The sequence below is a fragment of the Crocodylus siamensis genome, chromosome 2 (genome assembly GCF_052110815.1).
Source record: "Crocodylus siamensis isolate JL-2025a chromosome 2, ASM5211081v1, whole genome shotgun sequence".
Lineage (NCBI taxonomy): Eukaryota > Metazoa > Chordata > Crocodylia > Crocodylidae > Crocodylus > Crocodylus siamensis.
The window spans coordinates 20,005,451-20,030,030 of record NC_143396.1 but is presented as its reverse complement, the minus strand read 5'-3'; the positions used below and the strand labels follow the sequence as shown (position 1 = coordinate 20,030,030).

Below are 24,580 nucleotides of genomic sequence, written 5' to 3'. Positions count from 1 at the left end.
TCACCACCACCTTTGGGCATCTAACCAGAAAGTAGCTAAATGCGTTTACTTTCTGCAGCAAAAGAACATGTTATAAATGACTGGGATGACATCACAAGAAAAGCAAATGAGGAATAAGCAACATCTGATTTGTACAAGAGTGCTTAAAAATTTGATCTGTTTTAAAACCTCATTTAATTTAAATCTTGGTAAGATTTGGGAAACAACCTTTTTCTTGAGAAATTCAACACTCTCCCTTCTTTGAGTTAGATTCCCAAACCAGAATGGTACTCTATAGTACACAGACCAGTCAAACTATCAGTGACAAAATGTCATGCATAATACCATGAAAGGATAAGAGTCTTATTAGCAGCCAAACAAACAAGACAACTTTCTTTTGCATGATTTCATATATTTAGACCCCCTAAAGGAGTCAAGAAGTACACTTCAATATCCACAGCCAATCAATACTACAAGTCCGTGAAAAGAGGATCGCAAAACAAAAGTTATCAACTTAATAAGGCTACTTTGTACTACAAGGTAAGGCCATACAAGCAGTGAGAAAACTGTCCTTTGATTACACAGCTGTAGTCCTGAATCCATGCTTCAATTTAGAAAAAGTCTCTGTCTTATGAACTGACTACAGGCAACTCACAAGCAACACCAGAAGAGTAAAGGTTATATTACAGTGTGCTGAGGACAAGATCAAAGGCTACCACGCCTCTAGCCCTGCACACCTACTCATGGAGAGAGAGTAACCTCACTGCTAAACAGCTAAATGACAACATACTGCAAATATTTTTTATAAGCAAGCTGCTTCTGTTTCTCAGCTCTTCTAAAAACATGAATATATCATATAGGAACTAGGATAATTAGATTACACTTTCTTCATGAATTATTCAGTAAGAACATTACATTTAAATCCTGTACATGTGAAGAACTTCAAAATTTCAATCAAAATTCTACAATAAGGTTTACTCTACGCTGTTATACACACACACACACACACACACACACAGGAGAAATGATCCTACTTTATGGTGGAAAATGCGTTTACAATTAAGTGAATGAGGGTTTTATGATATTAAAAGTCCTTCTTTTTAATCTATACCTTTATTAGTAAAAATCAACTTTTGTTTTAAGACTGGCTGAAAATAACTTTATTACCATCCTCTGCTGAAATAGGTATGTGTGCTATTCCTTATTTTTCCAGCAATCTGCATCAGTTTCCAGACTGGTATAGAAATAGATTTCTATTTTCTAAACAACCAGATCTGTCTTTTGAGCTTTCCTAGAGAAAAATCAGTACAAGATTCTCCTTACCTCCCAAATACCCATTTCACTAACTCACCAACATCAGCTTATCATATGACATTATTTCTTTATAACAGTAGCTTTTATATAATGCAAACCATTAATTACAGGAAAGGGAGACTACCATATTTGGAATGGCCTAAATTAGGCGTCATAATTAAATTTAATACAAGTCAGAGGCAGCACTGGCTTGTAAAAATCCCAATTCAATCCATGCAAATTCATTTCCTCCACTCAATGCCTTCCTCCCTCTCTCCAGTTCTATACTGGAATCCATTAGCACAGATTTTCTGCACCCATGCAGAGCTCTAATGAAATCAGTGGAATTTGGCACAGGCAAGGAAGGAGTTAGTCCTATTGGATTCTGATGCAAGATGGGAGCTACAGCAGTTCTTTAATGCTAAGACCTCAAAACATATTATCCAATGATGGAAAAAGATCAAGATTAGATAGCAAGCTACAAATGATTAGTATTAATCATCACAGGACAGATCACAGCAGACCACATGTAACATTTCAAAATATGCAATACATACACATGCATTAGTGGAGGAAAGTAACATTAAAGAGAGAAAAGCAAGCACAGCCTAACTAACAAGTTGGAAAACTACTTATTGTGCAAGTGTAATTCAAGGTGCTGTCAAACAGGGATCAGGGCCCTGTTTAAAGGAATTATTTTTTTAAAACTGCTGTTTAAAACTGAAAGGGATATAAGCACTTCTGCCAAACTACACGAAAAGCAAAAATATTTCTGCTTTTTGAGCAACTTTACCATATCTTGGTTGTAACATTAGAAACACTGGCAGAGTTCTCTTCACAAGACTCATATTCTTCAAGCCCAGGTGCAAACAAGAGTGAGTCTGTGAACAGGGATCAAGGTTTAACAGGATAATGAAGAGCAGGGGGTGAGGGAAGAGAAAAAAAACCCATAAAGGAATGTGATGAAGAGATGGTAGTTTTGAAAATAATCACCTTTTTGCTTTCTTGCAAGAACAGGGCTGCATGAAGAACCCCCTCCAGCTGCAAATCACAGAAAGTAACAAATCAAAGTAAAGAACAGAGCTGCTGAATGGAAGTAGAATTTTAAATAGACTCAAAAGCCTTAGAAAATTATATTATGCCAGGAAGTTGTGAGAAACATTACACTTTTAAGGCTTCCAATTCTTGTTTGGTAATCCCTCTCTAGATGTTGCACTTCAGTGTTGCTCTGTTACACTCCATGAGAGTAAAACTGGAGTTATATATATTTCTTTTTTACCACCACACAATGGTTTGAACTGTCCTTGGTTAATAAGTTACATTTTAACAGCAGCAAATTTATAAACTAGGGATCTACCTAAATTGCAACAGAAGCTTGTGGCACAGTGGCACCTTGAATCTTGCCTCTCCTCACTGCTGAGTGGCAAAAACTGAGGTACTAACTGCCTCTCAGCCACTCAACAACTGGGGGAAAGGGGCACACGTCAAAACCAGCAATGTTCAAAGTGCTACTGTGCCATGAATTTCCACCACGAGTTAAACAGGTCCCTATTTATAACAGAGCAGAATGTTCTTTTTTCTGTCTAATGATAGAAGGTTAGAGTCCAACATAAAGAGTTTTTAAAAGCAATCCAATCAGGGATTAAATATTTTGATCTGAAGAAATTAAGTAGCAGTTAAGCAAATACTTAAATTTATATATACATACATTAAAAAGGCCATGCACTGTATAGGCAAGAATATAAAAAATTAATCAAAGTAACAAACAAGCTTAACAGTTATGGATTGCACTCACAGTGATTTTGTTTCCTATAGCTACACAGTTGACAACAAACTCAAAATTATTCTAGATTTTATCAAGATCAGCCTTCTATGTATCACAACTGCCTTACAAAACACTGCTAAAAGAATATCAACCTTTTCATTAACTGATCAATTAACGTGCAACTCTTGTACCTTTTAGGTAGGCAAAAAAAAAAAAAAAAAACCACAAAAAAAATCTTAGTGTAGTCTATTTTGTACTCGTGATTGATCCAAACTCAACATCTTTCTTTATGCTTTTGGAGATGACTGGTTATTTACAGAAGTGATACTGAAAAAAAAGTTATATAAAATTCCATACAGAGTTTTATAAGGGTTTAAAACTTCTTAATGACTAGACAAATTATGAATAGCCAACAACATATGCTGACCTTAGACAGACATCAGAATTATACTTTACCTATAAGTTCCACTATGCTTCCGCTGCGGCTTCTGCTGCTAGACTCATCTTTGGATACACTGACCTGCGCAATGCCTCCCAAAGTGGTCAGAGCGTGGAGGAGATCAGGAGGGGGTGTTCTAAAAAGCTGCTGCAATAGTTCTAAAGCTCCAGTCACAACATTGTGGTCCTGATGCTGAGTGTAATGCAAAGTCAATTCATAAACCTAGAAATGAAAGAAATCTTAGTTCTAGTCTATATAGGCTACCCTCTTCACCATGGTCTCTGAACTTCTTAAGCTACTGAACTCCTAGAAGCTATCCTTTTCCAAAACGAAAACCTAGGTGTGTAACCGGCATTTTGTTTTTGTGAATATATGTATAGATACAGAGATATTAGGGCCCCTTGCACTTGGAGCAGAAGATGGAGTTTACGATAATGTTCCTGTAAGATCAGTTCCTGCAAGTTCAGTAATCACACTAGGGTGCCACCATCCCCTCCCCCCTCAAGTGTGCCATGGCAGCAGCCCTTTTGCATTAGGTCTGTGATGAGCCTAAAAGAGGCAGAAGCTGACTTACCAGTAGCCCCCTATACCCACACTAAGCCTGGGGTTCAGAGGCACCTGAGCGTGTTCTACCCCCATTTCTTGGAGAAGCACAAAAGGGGCCACACTGGGAAAGGCTACAGCAAAAGGCAGCTTCTGCCAGCTTTAGGCTGATCAGGGTCCTAATGTGGCAATACTGTGCACTTGTGCCACAGGCCTCCCCAGGCTGGCTGTAGGTATCGAGCAACTGTACCTGGGGGCACCATAACTTGGTTGTGAAGTAAGGTGACTCTCAACTGGGGATGTGACCACATTCAAAATCAGTGGTGGAGGGATACCCCAACTCAAGGTTGAAAACAACTGTATTGTACTTGGTTTATTAAATCACCCCTACAAACCATTTTATTCTTTAATATTAAATCTGCCAGTCACAGATATAATCAATCATCAGAACTACACTAGCAAAGTAAGCTTAAACTGTTAGCTGTACGACAAATGTATCCAGTATACATTATAAGAACATTTGGTTTTAAGTTACTTCATACTTTGAAAGAGTTATGGTAACTCATACCTGTATAAGCTGTTCTGGTGAAGGCGAAATCTCTGCTTCTTTACGTGTTACACCAAAGCTACCTTTCAGGCTAGTATCCTTTACTTGCTGCTGCAGTAAAGGTATGAGATATCTAAGCGTGAGTAATACACCAAGAATTAAAAGAGTGGGATGCTCATCTTCTACAGGTACCAACAAACCTGAAGGAGAGGAGAGGAAGGTGGAGGGGGAAAAAAAAAAAAGTTACTATAGCTGACAGTCTAAGTAAAAACGGTTTTGTTTTCTACTTTCCACACACACACACACACACACACTCCCCCTTCCAGTTAAGTATATCACTAAATTAACATAACTTGCTTAAAATCAGCATACCAAGACATAAAATCATAGAAAGGTAGGGCTGGAAGAGACCTCCAGAAATCAAATCAATCCATGCCCCTGCTCAAGGTAGGATCATCCCTAGCTAAACTATCCTATACAAAACATCCATCTAACCTATTTCAAACAAAACTGTAAAAATAACCCCATCATGCAACTATGAGGCACCATTTCCAAAAACAAAATCGAGATCACCCCTAACTTGCCACAGCTAATGCAGGGGGACAGAGGCACAGTCAATGCCCTAACACTAAAAAGGTGTTTACTTAAAATACACCTGAAGATGCTGAAAAGAGGACCATGCTCCTTGCTACATAGGAAGGCAAAAAACCCCATGGTCCATGCCAATCTGACTGGGGGTGAAACTGCCTGCTAATCCCAAATATGGAAGCAACTGGTCTGATGCCAAGTGGAGAAACACGACCATCTAGCTAGGAAACTCCAGATTAAAGTCCCAGCAAGACTACCATTTTATAAATTACAGAAGCCTTGTTAGGTCTTAAAAGTCAACTCAAGCTTCCAAGGGTTATTGAAACTATTAGTTCTTCTGCCAAAAACTGGAATAAGATCATTAATACACACCCCTCTTTGAATCTAGTAATCTATAAAATATAGCAGTTTAATGCCAAATCCATGATCCTACCAACAAAACATTTCACAGAAGCACTACATGGCTACTGGAGGAGCTGGTAAGCATTTTATGATAACTATGTACTATTGTGTATGGAGCAAAAGATTCAGAATTCTTCTAAAAGAATTATAGGTGCAAGCTAACTACACATAGTTAAAATAGAAAAATGTAATCACCACAGGTACACAAAAGTAAAAAAACGGTGGGGTTACATTTACCTAAATCAGGAATGATGAGTGGGATCTGCAAGCTTGATTTTTCTTTAAAAAGTGGACAAGGGAATATGGTACAAGGACCACAAGCATCCATTAGGAAAAGGGAACAAGAAAATCAAGTTTACATCCTCCAGGCAAAGAGTCAAGGACATTTTACATCAGTGACTCACTTCTGCTGCACAGCCATGATTTCAAACATATTTTGTAAGCCTTCTGAGATCCCAAGAGCAAGCCACCCTGCTCTCCCCTTGCTTTAAAAATTGCTTTGCAATGACTCAGATGAATACCCTAGCATGTTTGATAGCCAGTGTTTGCCATCTGTTCTCTATGCACAACTACTATAACAGTGATTTGTTTAAGAACTTTCATAAAAGGCTAAGTACAATTATTTTAATTATTCTAGTTATTCTTTTCTGATTAAATGTACATTCAATTTTGGCTCCTTCACTTCACTTTAAAAGCATGTTTTCCCCCTCAAACTTCAGTTCCAGACGTTCCATCTCATTTTTCTGTTTTGCAAAGAGGTGCCAATCACCACAGATGGCTCTAGATTTTAAAAAGTGTCCTTTGCAAAAGGTGATGAGACATACTTAAAAGGATTTTCATTATGTCAATCCAATTTGCTACAATACCATAAAACCAGAATTGGCAACACCTAATAAGCAGGTTAGCTTTGCCCACCAGCCTCTAATATCTGAAGAGTCTCTTATACAAACTAATTACTCTAATGATTTACTTTGACACTTGTCCAGCCTATTTCCCACAGGAGTGCTCATGTCTCAAGAAAGCAAAAGCATTTTCCTGCATCTTACCTAAAAGTACATTCAATAGCCAGGCATAAAAATATTGCGTTCTTCGTGAATGTTGGCAGATGCTCACTGCTGATCCTGCCGCTGTCCGACGGATGGTAGGAGAACTGGATTTAAGATTAGCTATGAAGGCCTTCAGTAAAACCTAAAATTATTATGAACAATTAAACCAATATTCATATGGAAAAAAAAAAAAGAAACAGAAGTAAATAAAGTCAGGAAATTTTAAAGCATCAAAAAGGGAAAAAAGGTTTACCCTGCTTCACTTTCATAAGCCTTAATCAGAAAATGGTAGCACTGGAACAGATCTGTAAGGTCAACCAGTCTGAACTGCTGCATCAAGGCAGGCTTTACTGAACCACCAATGCACTGATCCAGGCTCTTCTTCAAAATTCTACAACATTCTTCTCCAAGCTTTAACCCAAATCTGCCTTCCCATTTAAACCCAATGATTTGTTGTCCAACCCTCAGCAACAGAGATCATTCACCACCTTCTGTGCAAGTATTTTTGCTTTAACTATTTACACATGGTAGCTGTTACACTACACTCTAACATTTAATTAATATTACTGTTGACAGAATAACTCCACCACTTGGCGTATCAGATGCAATATAAATTAATAGTTTAAATAATCTTACCTTAATTTCATTGTCATTTGCAAAGTTGCCAAATGCAGCCATGATTTTTGGAATTGCTGCAGCTAACGTCTCTTGTACAGATTCTTCAGGCCGCTTACTTATTCGCGTTAAACACGGCAACAGGTTCACTAAATATGGCCTAGTTACAACAAAGGAAAAAATAATTATCAATAATTTTTTGCATGCATGTCTAATAGTTGGTCTGTCTCCAATTCATTCCTGAAGTTAAAAGTTTTGCAAGACAGTGCTAAATATGCTAACGTACATAAAGTGGCAAAACTATACTACCATGTGGGTGAGTGAAAGAGTTGTCATACTCATGTCAAAACTTTGATACATTACGTGGAAGTGAAAGACTATATGACACTGAGGACCACTGTCCTTGTGGGGGACTGTATGGAGCCCCTTGCTCTGGAGTACTGATACTATAGGGCCTTTAAATGCTCTAACATTGATGGATTCAGCCATAGAAAGCACTTCATAAGCTAGAAGTCAGGAGACACAGACCCAGATTCAATTTCAACACGTGTAGACTAATAAACTATCAGGGCCCTGTTACACACTGCACTTCAAGCTGCTGAAACGTTGACTGGTGTTAGTGCTAGCTCAAGTTCGAAGCAGTTGCCTTCAAGCTAAAAACCTTCTCGATAGTCCCCAACCTGCACATTTGTGACTTGCAACTAGAGGGCATACAAGCAGAAGCTTGGGAACTACAGCTGTGAGTTGACACTAGAGGACTGGTGAGCCAGGACAGGCTTCTACCCCTAATTCTAGATGGGGGTATGTTGCAAAAGTGCGTTTGGGGGGAGGGGACAGGAACATGAAGCTAGGAGGTGAAGCGTTAATGGGATGGAGGTGGGTAATGAAATGGGAGGTAAAAGGAAATGGGGATGGAGGATGAAATGAAAGTCAGCCAAACACTGAAGAATAATACAAGAATAGAAAAAAAGAAATATAGGAATTATATTAAAACATGAGGCCTTCTTTAATTAACTGGGATTGGGATTACAGTGAAGGGGGTGCTGGTCATGCTTCCCAGGATGGTTGGGAGCTGGGAGTGATGAGTGAAAATGCTTGAGAGCGCTACTGCCCCTGCCCTACATAGAAAGCCCCAGCTCACAGAGACCCTATCCAGCCCCCTACCTTGTTCCCTGCCCCATACAACCCCCACCCACTCCCAGACCTTCCATGCCCTGTGACGTGTTCTGCTGGCTGTTTGCATAGGGTTGAACCCCTGGCTGGAGGTGGGAAGGTCACATCCCCAGAGGCAAGACACAGAGTAGGCTTGCTTTCAAAACCATGTCCCATTCCCAGGTAGTTGAGTTCAGAGAGTAGAAAGTCTGTCCACAGAACAGGAAGGTGGTGGAGGGGACACTGCATCCTGCGATGTTGGGAGGACTACAATTTGAGCAGCTCATCTATGGAAAATGGCCACATATTAAATGGAACACAAGCCGGGTAACATGGATCAGAGAGTAACCTGCCCTAGACATCCCCAAAATGTCACCCTTGTAGTTTGTCCTTCATCCTCCAGGTTGTGCAGAGGATGGAGGCATCAGAGTCTATTAGCAAATAAGACAGCCTCTGTGGTGTGCAAGCACCATCATGTAGAAGCAGGACCTCAGCCTCACTACCACCTAATTTTTAGCTCCTAAGGAAGCCAAGCCATGGGCATAAAGGGCATTCTTATTGCCTTCCTACCTAGAAGGGAGCCACAGTAGATCTATATCAAGACCCTGGAGAAACTGAAACACTGTATGCAAAGAGCCCACCCCGACAGACATGTCTCTGGCGCTGCTTCTGTACAACAACACTCAAACAACAGCAGCCTGTTCAGGGATGACATGCAAATTCTCTGTAAAAGTTCTTTTTTCTTTTCCAAGGCAAGTATTATTGAAAAAAAATGGAAGCCATTACTTTCTGACTGACCCTCGTAGTTATCCAAAAATGGCAGGATTCCTAGGCAGAAAGTAGGGCAGACATTCATCTTATAAACTAGCTTCAGATTAACACAGCCAGTTACCTCTTGGACTATGATTCCCAAGGAGTCTACTAAGGTTACAGATAAGTATGACAACTGGATCAATAGCAAAGGATACCAATATAAGCCACTGTAATGTAACGGTTACAGGCATGCTCCCAAAGCAATACAAGTGTAGCCAAATAACAAATGAAGCTTCAACTCTGTTTAATTTGGAGTTGAAACTATAGCTTGCATCACACAAAGGAGCATGCAAGTGTTAACAGTCATAGAATATCAGCTATCATGCCACCCCAAAAGGAGCAGGTCTCCCTCTTCTTTTAAAGCAGTTATAAAGTACATTTGTCCACAGCATAGAAGACTTAAGCTAGGAACAGACATTCAGTTTCTATTAGCAGAATTGCCATTCTACCGGTAGAAACCAAAAGCATACAGACATTCAGGCTTTTTCTCTACATAGGAGTGACCACTCTGGGACAAAAATAAACCCTGAAACAACCAGGGTTAAAATTGCTCCCAGGAGAGTTTCTCACAGGAGACAATGTCCATACACTTCCTCCTAGATAAATTCCCGCAGGCCAGGAAGAGTAGAATCAGGAAAAGGCTCCTTGCTCTACCAAGAATGGGGTCACTTGGTCTTGAAATGGTGGAGAGGGCAGGTGTTCCCTCTTCCCATAGACTAGGAAGTGAGAGAAGCAGCAGCAGCCACCACTCCCTGATTCTTCCCTAGAACAAGCAACCCTTGGTTTCAAGAAAAGGTAGGGGAATTTGCAAGCAAGGAGCAGCGGGGACAGTAGCAGCGGGAGCAAGGAGCAGTGGGGAGAGTAAGGACACAGGCACACGTGTCTTGCACACACATGTGCCCCCTTACCTGACCCGGAGCGGAGGCAAGAGCAGCAGAGGCGAGCGGAGCGGAAGCAGCAGCACGGGCAGCAGCAGCTGATCCCCCTAAGGTAAGTGGGGCAGAGGGGCCTCCGCAGCTGAGCCAGATCCGGAGGGGAAGCCCCCCGGATCCCTCTTAGCTGAGCCGGTAGCGAGCCGTGCTCCTGAGCCGTGCAAACAGGCGCGGTCTGTAAGAGCGCACCGGCGTTTGCGCCGGAGGGGGAGCAGGAGGGGCCGAGAGACCGACTCTTAGCGCGGGCCAGAGGACCCGAACTCAGCTAGGAACTCCTACGATGGTGTCGACACGGAGTGCTGCCAGGGCCCCTGCCCGGGGGCCACGGCCTTCTCGGGGCTCGTCTGAGGCCTCCACCCAGACGGAGCCCGCGGGGGGGCTGGCGTCCCCCAACACCCTGGCCTGCGGGAGCTGCCCAGCAAGGCCTGGGGGGGCAGGGACTGGGGACCCCCACACCTGTCCTGCAGGCGCCCGCCTTAGGGCCCTGGAGGCGCAGGTGAGGGAGCTCCAGGAGGAGGTTAGCAGGCTGAGGGAAATCAGGGAGGCAGAGGAAGAAATTGACAGCTATTTTCTTTCCCTGCAGGGTTGTATGACCAAGGAGGATGCACCTCAAGATGAACCCTCCACTGCTAAGTGGCAGACGGTCACCTCCCGTGCCAGGGCTGCTCGAGACATGGCAGCACCAGTTCCTACAGTCCGGCTGGAGAACAGGTATGAAGCTCTGGCAGCCCTGGAGGAGGAGGACAGAGAGGACGAAACCGGGGAGGAGGCAACTCCACGCACACCGCGTCCCGTGCAAACTGAAGGAGGCAAGAAGGCCAGGAGGAAGAAGCGTTGCGTGATCGTCATTGGTGACTCCATCCTGAGAGGTACGGAGGGCCCTATCTGTTGCCGGGACCCCTCGGCACGCGAGGTATACTGCCTACCTGGAGCAAGGATTCAGGACTTGAAAGGGATGCTCCAGACTGTAATCCAGCCCACCAATTATTACCCTATGGTCCTAGTCCATGTGGGTACTAACGATGCAGCCAGGAGGAGCCCTGATTGCCTGATGGAAGACTACCACGCTCTGGGGTGCATGCTGAAGGAGATGGGCGCACAGGTGGTTTTCTCTTCTATCCTGCCAGTGAGTGGTCGAGGCAGATGGCATGAAACGTGCATCGCAGAAACCAACTGGCAGCTACAAGAATGGTGCTTCAAGGAGGGCTTTGGCTTCCTCAGCCACGACTGGCACATCACGACGAGAGACATGCTGGGATGGGATGGGCTCCACCTTTCCCCTAAAGGTAAGCGTGTGTTCTCTTCTAGGTTGGCGGACCTCCTCTGGCGGGCTTTAAACTAGGCTTGTCGGGGGAAGGGGAAAATGAGGGCGGAGGAAATATCAGACTGCCAGACCAAACAGCACCCACAACTACAACCCAGCCCAGACCGACGAGCGAAGCAATCAAACAGGTAAGAGAGAGGGGCCAGGGTAACGCTGGGACTAGGGGGTCAGTACACACACCCACAGGAGGCCTCAAATGCCTCTACACAAAGCTCGTAGTATGGGCAACAAGCAGGAGGAACTCACCCTTCCTGCTGGCTGACACCAGCCCGGACATAGTGGGGATTACGGAAACATGGTGGAATGAAACGCATGATTGGGCGGTCAGTGTCAAGGGCTATAGGCTGTACAGGAGGGACAGGATAGGAAAGAGGGGTGGGGGCGTGGCGCTCTATATTAAGGAGGAATACACATCCTCGTTAATTAGCAAGGAGCCAGGGGAGGGGCACTCTGAAGTGCTTTGGGTTAGAGTACAAGGCAGTCGAGGGGAAAGGGACTTAACAGTGGGAGTCTACTACACACCTCCCAACCAGGGTGAAGAGCATGACCAGGAATTCTTGGGTCAGCTCACAGAGGTAGTGAAGGCTAAGGATGTGGTTGTCATGGGGGACCTGAATTTCCCGGACATCTGCTGGGAAGAGCAGTCAGCCAGGTCTGAACGCTCCCGCAGGTTCTTGGCCAGAGTGCAGGACCTCCATCTAACCCAGGAGGTGCACAGCCCACCAGGGGGGACGCCTTGTTGGACCTAGTGCTGGCCATGGGTGATGACCTGGTGAGGGGGCTGCGAGTGCTCGACCACCTGGGCGACAGCGATCATCGCCTGCTGGAATTCACCATCCAGCGCAAGGTGGCAAAGACATGCAGTAAGGCAGCGGCTCTAGATTTTAAGAGGGCAGACTTCAATGAGCTAAGGAGGACAGTTGGAGAAGCGCTGAGGTCCCGGGGGGGAGGGGAGCCAGGTGTCCAAGGAGAGTGGTCGCTCTTTAAGGAGACAATCCTCCAAGCCCAAAGGAAGGTAATCCCAACGAGGATCAAAGGGAGCAGGAGAGCACACAAGCCTCTGTGGCTCACCAAAAGCATCCGGGAATGTCTCCTTGCTAAAAAGGAGGCTTATACCCAGTGGAAAGAAGGGGTCATCACCAGGGAGGGCTATTCTGTACTTGCTCGGGGATGTAGGGGGGCAGTTAGGAAGGCCAAGGCAGAGATGGAACTGGGACTAGCTTCCCAGATTAAGGACAATAAGAAGTCTTTTTTTAAATACATAGTGGGTAAAAAGAAGGTCCCGGGTAATGTGGGGCCCTTGCAGGACAACATGGGAAACTTGGTCGTCACACCAGACGGCAAAGCTAACGTGTTTAACGATTTCTTTGCCTCCGTCTTCCTAAGTAGGGACCAGAACAGCCACCTCCCTGCTGGGCCCCCCTCGGGCCCCGGGGGAGGCACACATGGGCCACGGGTTAGCGAGGATTTAGTTAGGGAGCTTCTGGAGGGGTTGGACATATTCAAGTCAGCCGGCCCGGATGATCTCCACCCTAGAGTTCTAAAGGAACTGGCCGGGGTCATTGCAAGTCCCCTGGCACAAGTTTATGAGGTACCGGAGGACTGGAAGAGGGCCAACGTGGTCCCCATCTTCAAAAAAGGCAGGAAAGAGGACCTGGGAAACTATAGGCTGGTTAGTCTCACCTCGATCCTAGGCAAGCTGTTCGAGAAAATTATGCTGGCACACATCCAGGAGGGGCCAGCAGGGGACTGCAAGCTTAGGGGCAACCAACATGGGTTCACCAGTGGCAGGTCCTGTCAGACCAACCTGGTGGCCTTTTATGATCGCATCACCAGATCGTTAGACGCAGGGGTAGCAGTGGATATAATCTTCCTGGACTTCCGGAAGGCTTTTGACACTGTCTCTCACCCCGTTCTCATTAAGAAACTGGGGGGCTGTGGTGTAGACACCCACACAGTCAAATGAGTCGCCAACTGGCTGGAGGGCCGCACCCAGAGGGTGGTAGTAGACGGGTCCTTCTCAGCCTGGAAGGACGTGGGCAGTGGGGTTCCGCAGGGCTTGGTCCTCGGGCCCACACTGTTCAACATCTTCATCAGCGATTTGGACGAGGGGGTAAAAAGCACCCTGTTCAAATTTGCTGATGACACTAAGATGTGGGGGGACATGGGTACATTGGAAGGATGCAACAGGCCACAATCAGACCTCGACAGGTTACAAGGGTGGGCGGACGAGAATAGGATGGGTTTGAACACAGACAAGTGCAAGGTGATGCACCTCGGGAGGAACAACTGGCACCATACCTACAGGTTAGGGAACTCCCCTCTTATCAGCACGGAGGCAGAAAGGGATCTGGGGGTCATCACTGATTCCAAGATGAATATGGGCCGGCAGTGTGGAGAGGCCAACCGCACCTTGGCATGCATCCACAGATGCATCTCGAGCAGGTCCAAGGAGGTGATCCTCCCCCTCTATGCGGCACTGGTCAGGCCGCAGCTGGAGTACTGCGTCCAATTCTGGGCGCCACACTTCAAGAGGGATGTCGACAGCATGGAGAGGGTCCAGAGGAGGGCCACTCGTATGATCAGGGGACAGCAGGGCAGGCCCTATGAGGACAGCCTGCGGGACCTGAACCTGTTCAGCCTCCACAAGAGAAGGCTGAGGGGGGATCTTGTGGCCTGTTATAAACTAGTCAGGGGGGATCAGCAGGCATTGGGGAAGTCACTGTTTCCCCAAGCACTGCCAGGAGTGACCAGGAATAACGGTCACAAGCTGGCAGAGGGTAGATTTAGGTTAGATATCAGGAGGCGCTACTTCACGGTCAGGGCGGCTAGGGTCTGGAACCAGCTTCCAAGAGAAGTGGCGCAGGCTCCTACCCTGGGGGTGTTTAAGAGGAGGTTAGATGAACATCTTGCTGGGGTCATTTGACCCCAGTATTCTTTCCTGCCATGGCAGGGGGTCGGACTAGATGATCTGCTCAGGTCCCTTCTGACCCTACAAACTATGAAACTAGTCACCACCCTGCGGCTCAGCTGAATCGCAGGGGAACAAGGGGAAGCCAGAGGGGCTGGTTGTCCCTAAGGCTTCCTTAACAGTAGGAAGGGCCCAAGGATCAGCCCTCTACTGCCCCTGGCTGGAAAGCTTGCCTGTGAAGCTCTCCAGCCTTAGGGCTAGAGCAGGGGAGGGCAAGATATGACCTGCAGGCAATTTCATGTGGCCCATGGGTGCCCACCATCTAGTTGTACTCCATCCAGCCTGAGTGCTTCGCTCCCACCCTTGTGGGCAGAAGGGCCTGGCTCAGCCTGTACGCAGCTTCCCGATGGGGCTGCTACTGGCACTGCTGCAGCCACCATGGGACTGGCTCAGCTTCCCCGACATCCCTTTCACTCTGGGCAGCAGATAGGAAAGTGGGGGAGTGAGGGGGAGCTGCAGCTAGGCAAGAGCACAAAGCATGGGGCTGAGGCTAATGGCAGCACACAGCCTGCACTTGGGGGTGGTGGGAGCACATAGCTCGGGTGGACAAGGTACAAGTGTGAAGGAGGGTGGGGAGCTGCGAAAAATGCCCCCCCACCCCCCACAGGCTCCCCTCCATGGTGCACAGCCCCTGCCACTGGTGGCAGCAGCAGGCACTCAGGGACCACACAGGTGCTACTGCCTGGCAGCCTGCAGCTCTAACCAGCGCTGCAATGGTAGCAAGGAACAGAGCCAGGCTGGCCTGCCTCTTATCACGTGGGGCTCCACACACCACATGTGCAGCTCCTGGCACTCACGCACCACTGGGGGGAAACCCCATGCAATAGAGCACATACACACAGCCCCCCCAATATACCCTATTTTCCCCATAGACACAGACACACCCTCACAACCTCCTCATACTCACACACCCAACCACACCCTCCTTACAAAACAAAAAACTCTTACTCTTGTGTATTTTGGAGTTATTATGCAGTCATCTCTATATACAGTATGAAAATAAACCGTGACAAATATTTTTGTAATAAAATTAAAATGTGTTATGGTAGGAGTTCGACTTTTAGCATGATTTGTTTGGGTGTTTGTTTCCAAGATGGCAATCCCCTCCCCCCACCCAGGAGTACTTCCAGGGGCAAAGGTCAGGGGTTAGGGAGCAGGACTTCTGGTCCCAAGCTGGCAACCAGGGGGCAGAGCACCTGTTAAGGGGCGGGGTACCCTTGACAGCTCATCAAAACTCATTAAGCAGCCCTCCAGCCAAAATAATTGCCTGTCCCTGGGCTTGAGTAATGTCTGTACAGTTTGGTTCCAAAGCTATATTTCTGCCAGAAGTTCCTTACAGTAGAAATGAATGCCTATATACAGCCTTAAAAAATAAACCAAACCCCATTAATCTGAGGCAGGAGTTTTAAAAAAAAACCAAAACCATGACACCTAAAGTTAGACAAGAATTAAGTGCTCTTCCCACAAATGAAACTGCATTTATTTTTTCAGTATGATGCTTGGACATGGTAAATAGTTATTCCTGTTCCCACATACCACAATCGTGTCCCAAAACATGTTAGATAGAACAAGTTTACCTGCACTTCTGAGGCCTAACCAGATGAGCAAGCTCAGCAAATCGCCAGAGTGCAGCTCGTAGACTTCGGGAAGCACCATTCTAGAGACAGTGATCAATTTGTTACTTTTCAGCAAGCAAGAACACCCTGCATAACTGGACAGCACAGCTGTGATTTCACATGAATTTTACTAAAGAGAGCAATGCAGTTCCCAAACAACTAGCATTACAAAGTCCTACTACAGCCTCTGGACCGGAAGCAAAATTCAAAATACAGGCTAAACCCTTTCCTGCCTTAAAGATGGAACAAAAAAATCCAAAACTGAATTTTCCTAGTCTTCTCCTGGAGTTTAACCAGATGTCTCTTGCACATGGCCAGCAGTGAACAAAGAAGACAGACAAGTGAATGACTCATATCTGCATCAATGATATCAGCTCCAAAATAAGAAAGCGTGCATCCACAGACAACAGCAGAGCAGAGTTGTTGCTACTTATTTCCTCTCATGCATTTCATGGAACAAATTACTGTGCCTATCCATACAAAAGAAATGAGAGCACTATTTCTGAAGCCCAGGCAGAGAGGCCCACTAGACAAGACTACTCAAAACTCAGGATAGAAGGAGTACATTTATTTTTAAGTAAAAATTAACACACTGGTAAAGGACTGATGCCAAAAAAAGGAGGAGCAGATGAGCATCACATATTTGTTTGGGGTTTTTGTGCATGTCACAATAAGGTTCATCCATTTCAACTAGACTATTAAGTCATTTACAGCATAAAATATTGAAAGAGCAGAGTAGTTAGTGTGATAACCAACTGTTTAGAAGTCTTTGATTCTTTCCCACTCTTGTAAGTGATATTTCTTTTCAAATGCAAATATTTGCATACAGAGACTACTAAAGATTAAAGAACACCTAACATTATAACATGGAAAATAACAATGACAGACTTGCATAGGATTATACAGAACCTCTGACACTTTAGCAGAAGAGAACTACTCATGTCCCAGAGTAAATGTTTGTTTTGCCTAGCCCTAGACAATACTCCATTGAGCTATGTTTTTTCAGCATTTCATGCGAAACAGAATAAAACAATTAAAATTGATGCGTCTAACCACCATTCCGTTAGTCAATGCCAAATATTTACAACAAAAAAGAAAAAAAGAACTAAGCTCACCTTTTTAATCTCTTTGTAGAGTTCTAACTGTAACCTCGGAAGACTGGAATCCATCAAAGCCTGTAATAAAAATGCATAGAGAGTATGTTGTACCAAAGTAGAATGTACTAGTCAACAATATTATATGTAACGAAACAGCTGTTAAAACTACTATATAATTTGACCAGGCACCTATTTGCAATATTAGGAAGAAGAATAGTGTATTTGGTGGTATATGACATTCTTCTTTAACAATGCTTTTTCGCTACAGACAAAGAAAGAAGAGACAAGTGTATTCAAAAGAAAAGAGAAAAAAAAAAGTTCTGTACATTGAAAGGGAGGGAAAAGAGACAGAAAAAGCTAAGTCTTTCAGTTACTTTGTCAGGAAATACAGCATTTTCTAGGAAGCCTGTGTGTACCATGTCAAGAACATTTAAATGTAACAAGCAAGAGAAGGGAAAAATGACAGCATCCATACCCTACAGTGTTGAGTGACCTCAACCTAGACTGGAACCAAAAATGTTCAGCAGTTTACATATTCAAGCCTGAAGTTACTTACCTAAAGAGGGAAGATTTTAAAGGTATAAAAAGAAACTGAAATACAATTCTTGGAGAGAGTGCCATTAATAATTACACATTACAGAGTTCCAATTCCAACTCTGCTTTACTCATAAAAGCATTTTTAAACGATGTTTAATTTACAAACCCACTAGAAAGAGTAGTAAGAATGTCTAAATGTCTCTCTCCTGCCTTGAACACGGTGATTGAGCTAGACAACCTTGTGAAGTCTCTTCCAGCTATCCCTAAATTAAATGTTTTCTAAGTTTACTATGCAAATTAAAAACAAACCTTATATTTATTGCTAATGAAACACTGTCCCTCAGTTGTGGATTTTTTTTTCCCCAAACTCAGTGAAATAGATCCCCGAGTTCCAGCTTCTGCTCTGCCTTCAATGGGGCCAAAGTTATGCTCTTGGGAAGAAGAAACTAGAACTAGGGTCTCCTCTCCCTGGTTAAGTACTCTAACCAGGGAACTAAAAGGTGGGAGGGGCCTTCCTCTTCCTCTGCTTTTTTCACTTACCCAAGGTTAAAAATTCCCCAAGGGAAGGCTTGTAAGTGCCACTTACATGTACACATGTGCTACTTACCTGTCTAAAGGTAAATCAGATCTGGGCCATTTTATCTTACCTTAAAATAGCATTTCCATAATGCAGTCAAGTAGGCCTGATTTGAGTCTGGATACTTCCTATTATGTTGCAGCCCACTTATAGTCTGCTTCTCTGCAGACCCCATTTCCTTAGAGACTTTACATTAGCTCTTTTAAGCTCTTTAAGATTCCTGACTGCAAGCCACAGGGATTTTAGGCTGGAATCCCCCTATTATTTTATTAAGAGTGCAATGTCAAACCACAATGTAGCTAGCGTACAGCCAATTTTTTCCAAAAAAGATAAATGGACAGCTATTTAAAGATGACTTGCAAAGTTTGTCTCAAGTTTATTCATTTTTCTATGAAATTCTTTGCAAAAAACCATGCATGGAGATAAGCTACACTAGGTAGAAGGCACCTTTAAACAAAGGAAACTGCATCCATACTGGGACTTGCACCTATATGTATAGCTATTTTGGTTAAAAACAAAAGCCAAAAGTTAAAACAATTATTCTTACGAGAGAAAAAGCTGAGTGCAAACTAGTATACAAATTTAAAATAGTACCCTCTCTCCACTACTGCCACACTAGAAATAATGTGACAGGCATCGTTATTTGCATACTCACAGATATGAATAGAGAAGTGAAGGCCGTTTTATAATATTTATACACTGCATATTGTTTTGGTTCAAGATACCATGCTACTTCCTCCTATTATACAACGTTGTAAAAGAAAAGGCAATGTAGGAGCATCACAGATAACAGTGAGCAATTAACTTCTCCATAGTATTGTTGATACACAGTACTTGATGAAGGAACGGTTGCGACCAAAAGGCAAACTCCAAGTAATGACAGGCAGAAGATAATTCCATCCCCACCCCCCATTAGAAAGACTTGAAATGATGTAGGTCAACACTAGAAAAAAAACAATTTAAAAAGGTTTACAGGTCACCTTTAGGAGAACCAGAAATTTCCATCACTAGGTTAGTAAAAATAAGGTTAGTTTTGTATGGAAACTACAAAGTGACAGACACCAAAGAACTCCATGGGGAAAAAGTAAGGAAGGTAGAAGTCACTGTTCTTCGTAGATTTTCCCATAAACCATGGAAAAAGAGACTTCCAGATTGTAATGCAAGGGGGTATTTCCCCTTTTCAGTTTATAGAATGATACTTAGCAACAGTTGGGAATAAAAAGGATTTAAAATGAGATGAAAGGGCATTCAGGAAAAGAAAACTTAACACTTTCTCCAGCCTATCCATTCCGACTCGGTGCGGATCAACAATAAATGTTGCTAATACTCTGGCTGGCCAGCCAGCCATGTTGGTCTTCCATCTTCTACCCCAATAACAGCCATGCTTCTTTCCTTGGCCTAGACATCCACTACTGGAAACAGTTTAAATGAAGCCACGCAGTATTTATACCATTGTCATACTAAAGAACACTATTCTCTCAAATACATGCCTTACAGTGAACTGGAATTATAGGAAATGGATAGTGAAATGACTATTAGAGCATGGCTTCAGACAGAACACCACATTAGAAAAAAGGACAAATCTGATAAAATACATAAATTATATAGCTCTTACTTTAATAACTTTATTGAGACACTCATCAGCAACCATCCTGACATCAGACTCCGCATCATCACTGCATAGAAGAAAGAGTTCCATTGCAATTCCCAGCAGTTTCTGAAATTCTGGAGAATTTCTGAATTGTATATGAAAAAAAGAAAAACAAAAAGGAAGAGTGTTAACTTGCTAAAGAAGGGAAAAATTACATTATGGGAAGTGCATGTTACTGTTTATGAGAGATAACAATGGACTTCAGTCTTTGTCTTCCTAAGCTTTCATTTTTTATTTTTGGAAGTTTGGATATAGTTTTCTTTTTACTACCTATGCTATCCTTTGCTAATTAGCAAAAATATATTCCTCCACACAATGTTTGGAGCCTAGGAACAGCCAATGATCCTTCATATCGTTTACAGACCCCAGAGATTACAAAGATCCCAAAGATACACATGTTGCTCGCATCACCCGCCGTATCAGAAGTAGCACGTTAATTGCTGCTACAGAGTCATAGTTAGTAGGGTCAGAAGGGACCTGAGCAGATCATCGAATCTGACCCCCTGCCATGGCAGGAAAGAGCACTGGCGTCAAACAACCTCAGCAAGGGGTTCATCTAGTCTCCTCTTAAAGACCCCCAGGGTAGGAGCCGGCACCAATTCTCTAGGAAGTTGGTTCCAGACCCTAGCCGCCCTGACAGTGAAGTAGTACCTCCTGATATCTACCCTAAATCTATGGTGCTGGTTCTTCCTCCCCAGGTGCATCACCTTGCACGTCAGTGTTGAATCTCATCCTATTCTCATCCACCTACCTCTGCAACCTGTCTAGGTCCGATTGCAACCTATTCCTGCCTTCTAGCGTCCCCACATCTTAGTGTCATCAGCAAATTTGAACAGGGTGCTTTTTACCCCCTTGTCCAAGTCACTGATGAAGATGTTGAACAGTGCAGGCCCGAGCACCAAGCCCTGGGGGACCTCACTGCCCACATCCCTCCAGGTCGAAAATGACCCATCCACCACCACTCTCTGGGTGCAGCCCTCCAGCCAGTTGGCGACCCATTTGACTGTGTAGGTGTCAACACCACAGTCCCCCAGTTTTTTTTAATGAGAACAGGGTGGGAAACAGTGTCGAAGGCCTTCCAAAAGTCCAGGAAGACTACGTCCACTGCTACCCCTGCATCTAAGGATTTGGGTGACCTGGTCATAGAACGCCACCAGGTTGATCTGACAGGACCTGCCGCTAATGAACCCGTGTTGGTTGCCCCTAAGCATAATCTCCCCTGCTGGCCCCTCGTGGACATGTGCCAGAATAATTCTCTCAAAAAGCTTACCCAGGATTGAGGTAAGACTAACTGGCCTATAGTTTCCCGGGTCCTCCTTCCTCCCCTTTTTGAAGATGGGAACCACGTTGGCCCTCTTCCAGTCCTCTGGCACCACACCAGAGCACCATGAGTGCTCGTGCAGCCGTGCCAGGGGTCCCGCAATGACCTCAGATAATTCCCTCAGTACTCTGGGGTGGAGATCATTCAGACCAGGTGATTTGTATGCATCCAGTCCTTCCAGAATTTCCCTAACTAGTTCCTCACTAACCCTTGGCCTAGGTGCGCCTCCCCTGGGGTATAAGGGGGGGTAACTGTTCCGGTCCCTGTTCAGGAAAATGGAGGCAAAGAAGTTGTTAAATAGGTTAGCTTTGTCACCTGGTGTTACGAACAAATTTCCTAGCATGTCCTGCAGGGGCCCTAGGTTACCTGGAATCTTCTTTTTGCTCGCTATGTATTTAAAAAAGGACTTCTTGTTGTCCTTGATCTGTGTAGCTAGTCCCAGTTCCATCTCCACCTTGGCCTTCCTGACCACCCCCCTGCGGCCCCGAGCAACTGCAGTACAGTCCTCTCTGGTGATGGCCCCTCCCTTCCATTGGATGTACGCCTCCCTTTTAGCTAGGAGACATTCCCGGATGCTTTTGTTGAGCCATGGGGACTTTTGTGCCCTCCTGCCCCCTTTGATCCATGTTGAGATTACCTCCCTTTGGGCTTGGAGGATCATCTCCTTAAGGAGCAACCACTCTTCTTGAACACCTGGCTCCCCTCCCCTCCAGGTCTTCAGTGCTTCCCCGACTATTCTCCTTAGCTCATTGAAGTCCGCCCTCCTGAAATCTAGGGCTGCTGCCTTGCTGTAGCCCTTTGCCACCTTGCGCTGGATGGTGAATTCCAGCAGGCAATGATCGCTGTCACCCAGGTGGTCAAGCACCCACAGCCCCCTCACCAGGTCATCGCCAGTGGCCTGTCCATAAAAAGTATAAAATTTGTGGTAGGTCCCTACAAAGCCTGATGAAGTCAAACCCTGATGTACCTTGTGTGAAAAGAGGAGGTTAAATATTTAAAACTGAATACTGATTAAATGTGGAAGCTGTAAAAGGACTTCACAAAAACTTTACCCACATCGCTAAAATTAATTTAAAAAAAAAAAAAATGACTTACCTTAAAGATTGAGCAACTATATTTTCACATATCGTCAGGCAGTGATTCACTCGATCTTTCTTGGTAGTTGAAAGTTCTTTCTTTCTAAAATTAAAAAAAAAGCACTGTAAATAAATATAAGCCATAAAGTCTCAAAACAATTATTGCCAATCTGTGTGGCATGACCATTTAAATATCACCTTAAATTATGCTGGTGTGTAAGGGTCAAGCAAGGACAAAATGCCACAAACTAGTTACTTTTCCAGTAAAAGATTGCCCAAACCCAATGCCCTTTGCATACTAAATATGCAAGCTATACCCTTTTGCACACTTGCAGAACATACAATGTGGTGGGGAAAAAGTTACAATTCCACAATTTTTATTCAGGGAGGGTGCCATAGGGAGAGGATAATCTGAATTTTTAAAAAGATGGAAAGGAAGGGAGGTAAAGAGAAGCATGTGCAGCAAAGTGGAGATAAGAGACAGCGAGCAGGACAGCCAAATTGCAACAAAACACTGTTTCACAAGATTCAAAGCAAATTAAAAATGAAGAGAGATGTAGAAGACATCATTGTATGCCACTTCACCACCCTCAGTGGCTTACAGTGAGACAACAAGCTGTAGCACAGCACTATTCCAGTGGCTTATGTCTAATATGGTAATATCTAAAGATATTAGAATTTAGTCAGTATTTAACTGCTGCTTTCTGCATATACAAGTTCCAAGAGACGCTGCATGACCCAAAAACTTAATTTAAGCTATCCTGCAGTAAAACAGGTATAAAATGCAAAGGGACTAAGTGAAGGCCATTTAAAAAAAAAAAAAAAGATGCTAGTAAAAAACAAATCACACTGATGATCTGTATTTGTTATTTTCCCTTTAAAATTACAAGATTTACACGAAGTTCATTTCGGTAGTTTTCAACTGAGCAGCTGTTTGCTTCCCTGAGGCCTTAACTTCAACAAGGAGGGAAGCAATAACGAGCAAGCAAGCAAGAGAATCTACTTGAAGGGCATGATCAAAATCAAGTTTGATGGCAAAGTTTTTCTATTAATTTTTTCTTCCCTAGTAGGAACTACACCTTAAGAAAATAATCTAATTTGTCACCTCCCAACACTTATGGATAGGGGTTCACCAATAAAGATTTTTTTGGCCAGTACTAAGGGCCGATTATTAACCAGCCGTAGCAGCTGATACCAATCCAATAGCCAATATGCAACCTGGTAGCTTGGAGAGCAGCATCAGGGTGGTAAGTGTGAGGGGGGAGGGAGGCAGATTGAGAGCCCCATGGTGAGGGAGGGAACGGGGCTGGGGCAGGTGCAATCCAGCCAGGATAAGCAGGGCATGGAAAAGATCCATAGGAGGCTCGTCTGGGGTGCGCAGATGGGAAGGTGCAGGGGGGGTGAACTCCACCACTGTGTACAACCCCAGCAGAGGCATGGGGGGCATGTGCCCCCAGATTTGTGCACAGGACAAGGGGGGGCTGCCTGCTGCAGGCTCAGGGCCAGGGGCTGCGCTGGCCACGGCACTGTGAAGGGGGCTATGGGGAATTTTAGGGTGGCTATAGTCCACCCTATGGCCCCCCCTCTGAGCGCCACTGCCAACAACCACCCCAAGTGCAGCCCCAGGACAGCCCCCCCCCCCCATGAGAAAGAGGCTGATGCAGCCCCTGACCCTGAGCCCTGCAGTGGGCAGCTCACCCTGCCACAAATCCAAGGGGCACATGCCCCCCCCATGCTTCCCCTGGGGGTGTGCACAGCAGCAGAGAGCCACTCCCCTACGCCCCCCCCCATGCACACGGCTACACTGGCCAACAAAGCTAATTGCCAATAATGTCAATTTTCCTTTTATCGGTATTGATCTAATATGGACCAATATACTAGCACACTTCTACTTATCGGTCAACTACTGTAATTGTTTTTATAAAAAGACAACAGTTTATACTCATTTCAGCTGTCCTACAATGCCATTTCATAAATGTGTGGCCAACCAGCTCTTCAGGCAAGTGATCCACCAACTCAAAAATGTGAGCCGCTTTTGTAATATTCCTACACCACAAAGTATTTAACACCCCCCCCCAAAAAAAAAAACCCACCACCCTCAAATATGGCCAACAACTCCAATGTATTTGGTGTACAGCGGGACAATCATTTTATGACTCAAGGACCAAAAGAACTATTCTACTTGTGGCCTAAAAGATTTTAGCTTATTTCCAAAGCTGTTGTTACTTCATTAGCAAACTTAAAAGTATTTTATTTTCATTCTCTATTCTAATATTATAAAAACCCAAGTCTGTCT

At 44.5% G+C, this 24,580-nt stretch overlaps 1 protein-coding gene across 2 annotated transcripts in view; it reads right to left on the bottom strand.

The window, feature by feature from the left end:
• Nucleotides 1–24,580, bottom strand: part of HTT (huntingtin) — a 157,735-nt gene that overhangs the window by 122,641 nt on the left and 10,514 nt on the right. Inside the window, exons 2-10 of one of the 2 annotated variants that reach the window (XM_090035477.1) lie at nt 22,304–22,387; nt 19,852–19,972; nt 17,141–17,200; nt 15,987–16,066; nt 7,239–7,377; nt 6,603–6,744; nt 4,588–4,766; nt 3,494–3,698; nt 2,266–2,313 (exon numbers count right to left, since the gene is read on the bottom strand). In XM_090035477.1, coding sequence (XP_089891603.1) covers nt 2,266–2,313; nt 3,494–3,698; nt 4,588–4,766; nt 6,603–6,744; nt 7,239–7,377; nt 15,987–16,066; nt 17,141–17,200; nt 19,852–19,972; nt 22,304–22,387 — 1,058 coding nt within the window. Of the gene's footprint in view, nt 1–2,065; nt 2,150–2,265; nt 2,314–3,493; nt 3,699–4,587; nt 4,767–6,602; nt 6,745–7,238; nt 7,378–15,986; nt 16,067–17,140; nt 17,201–19,851; nt 19,973–22,303; nt 22,388–24,580 lie in introns of those variants that run through there. The other variant, XM_090035478.1, reaches the window with a different exon arrangement.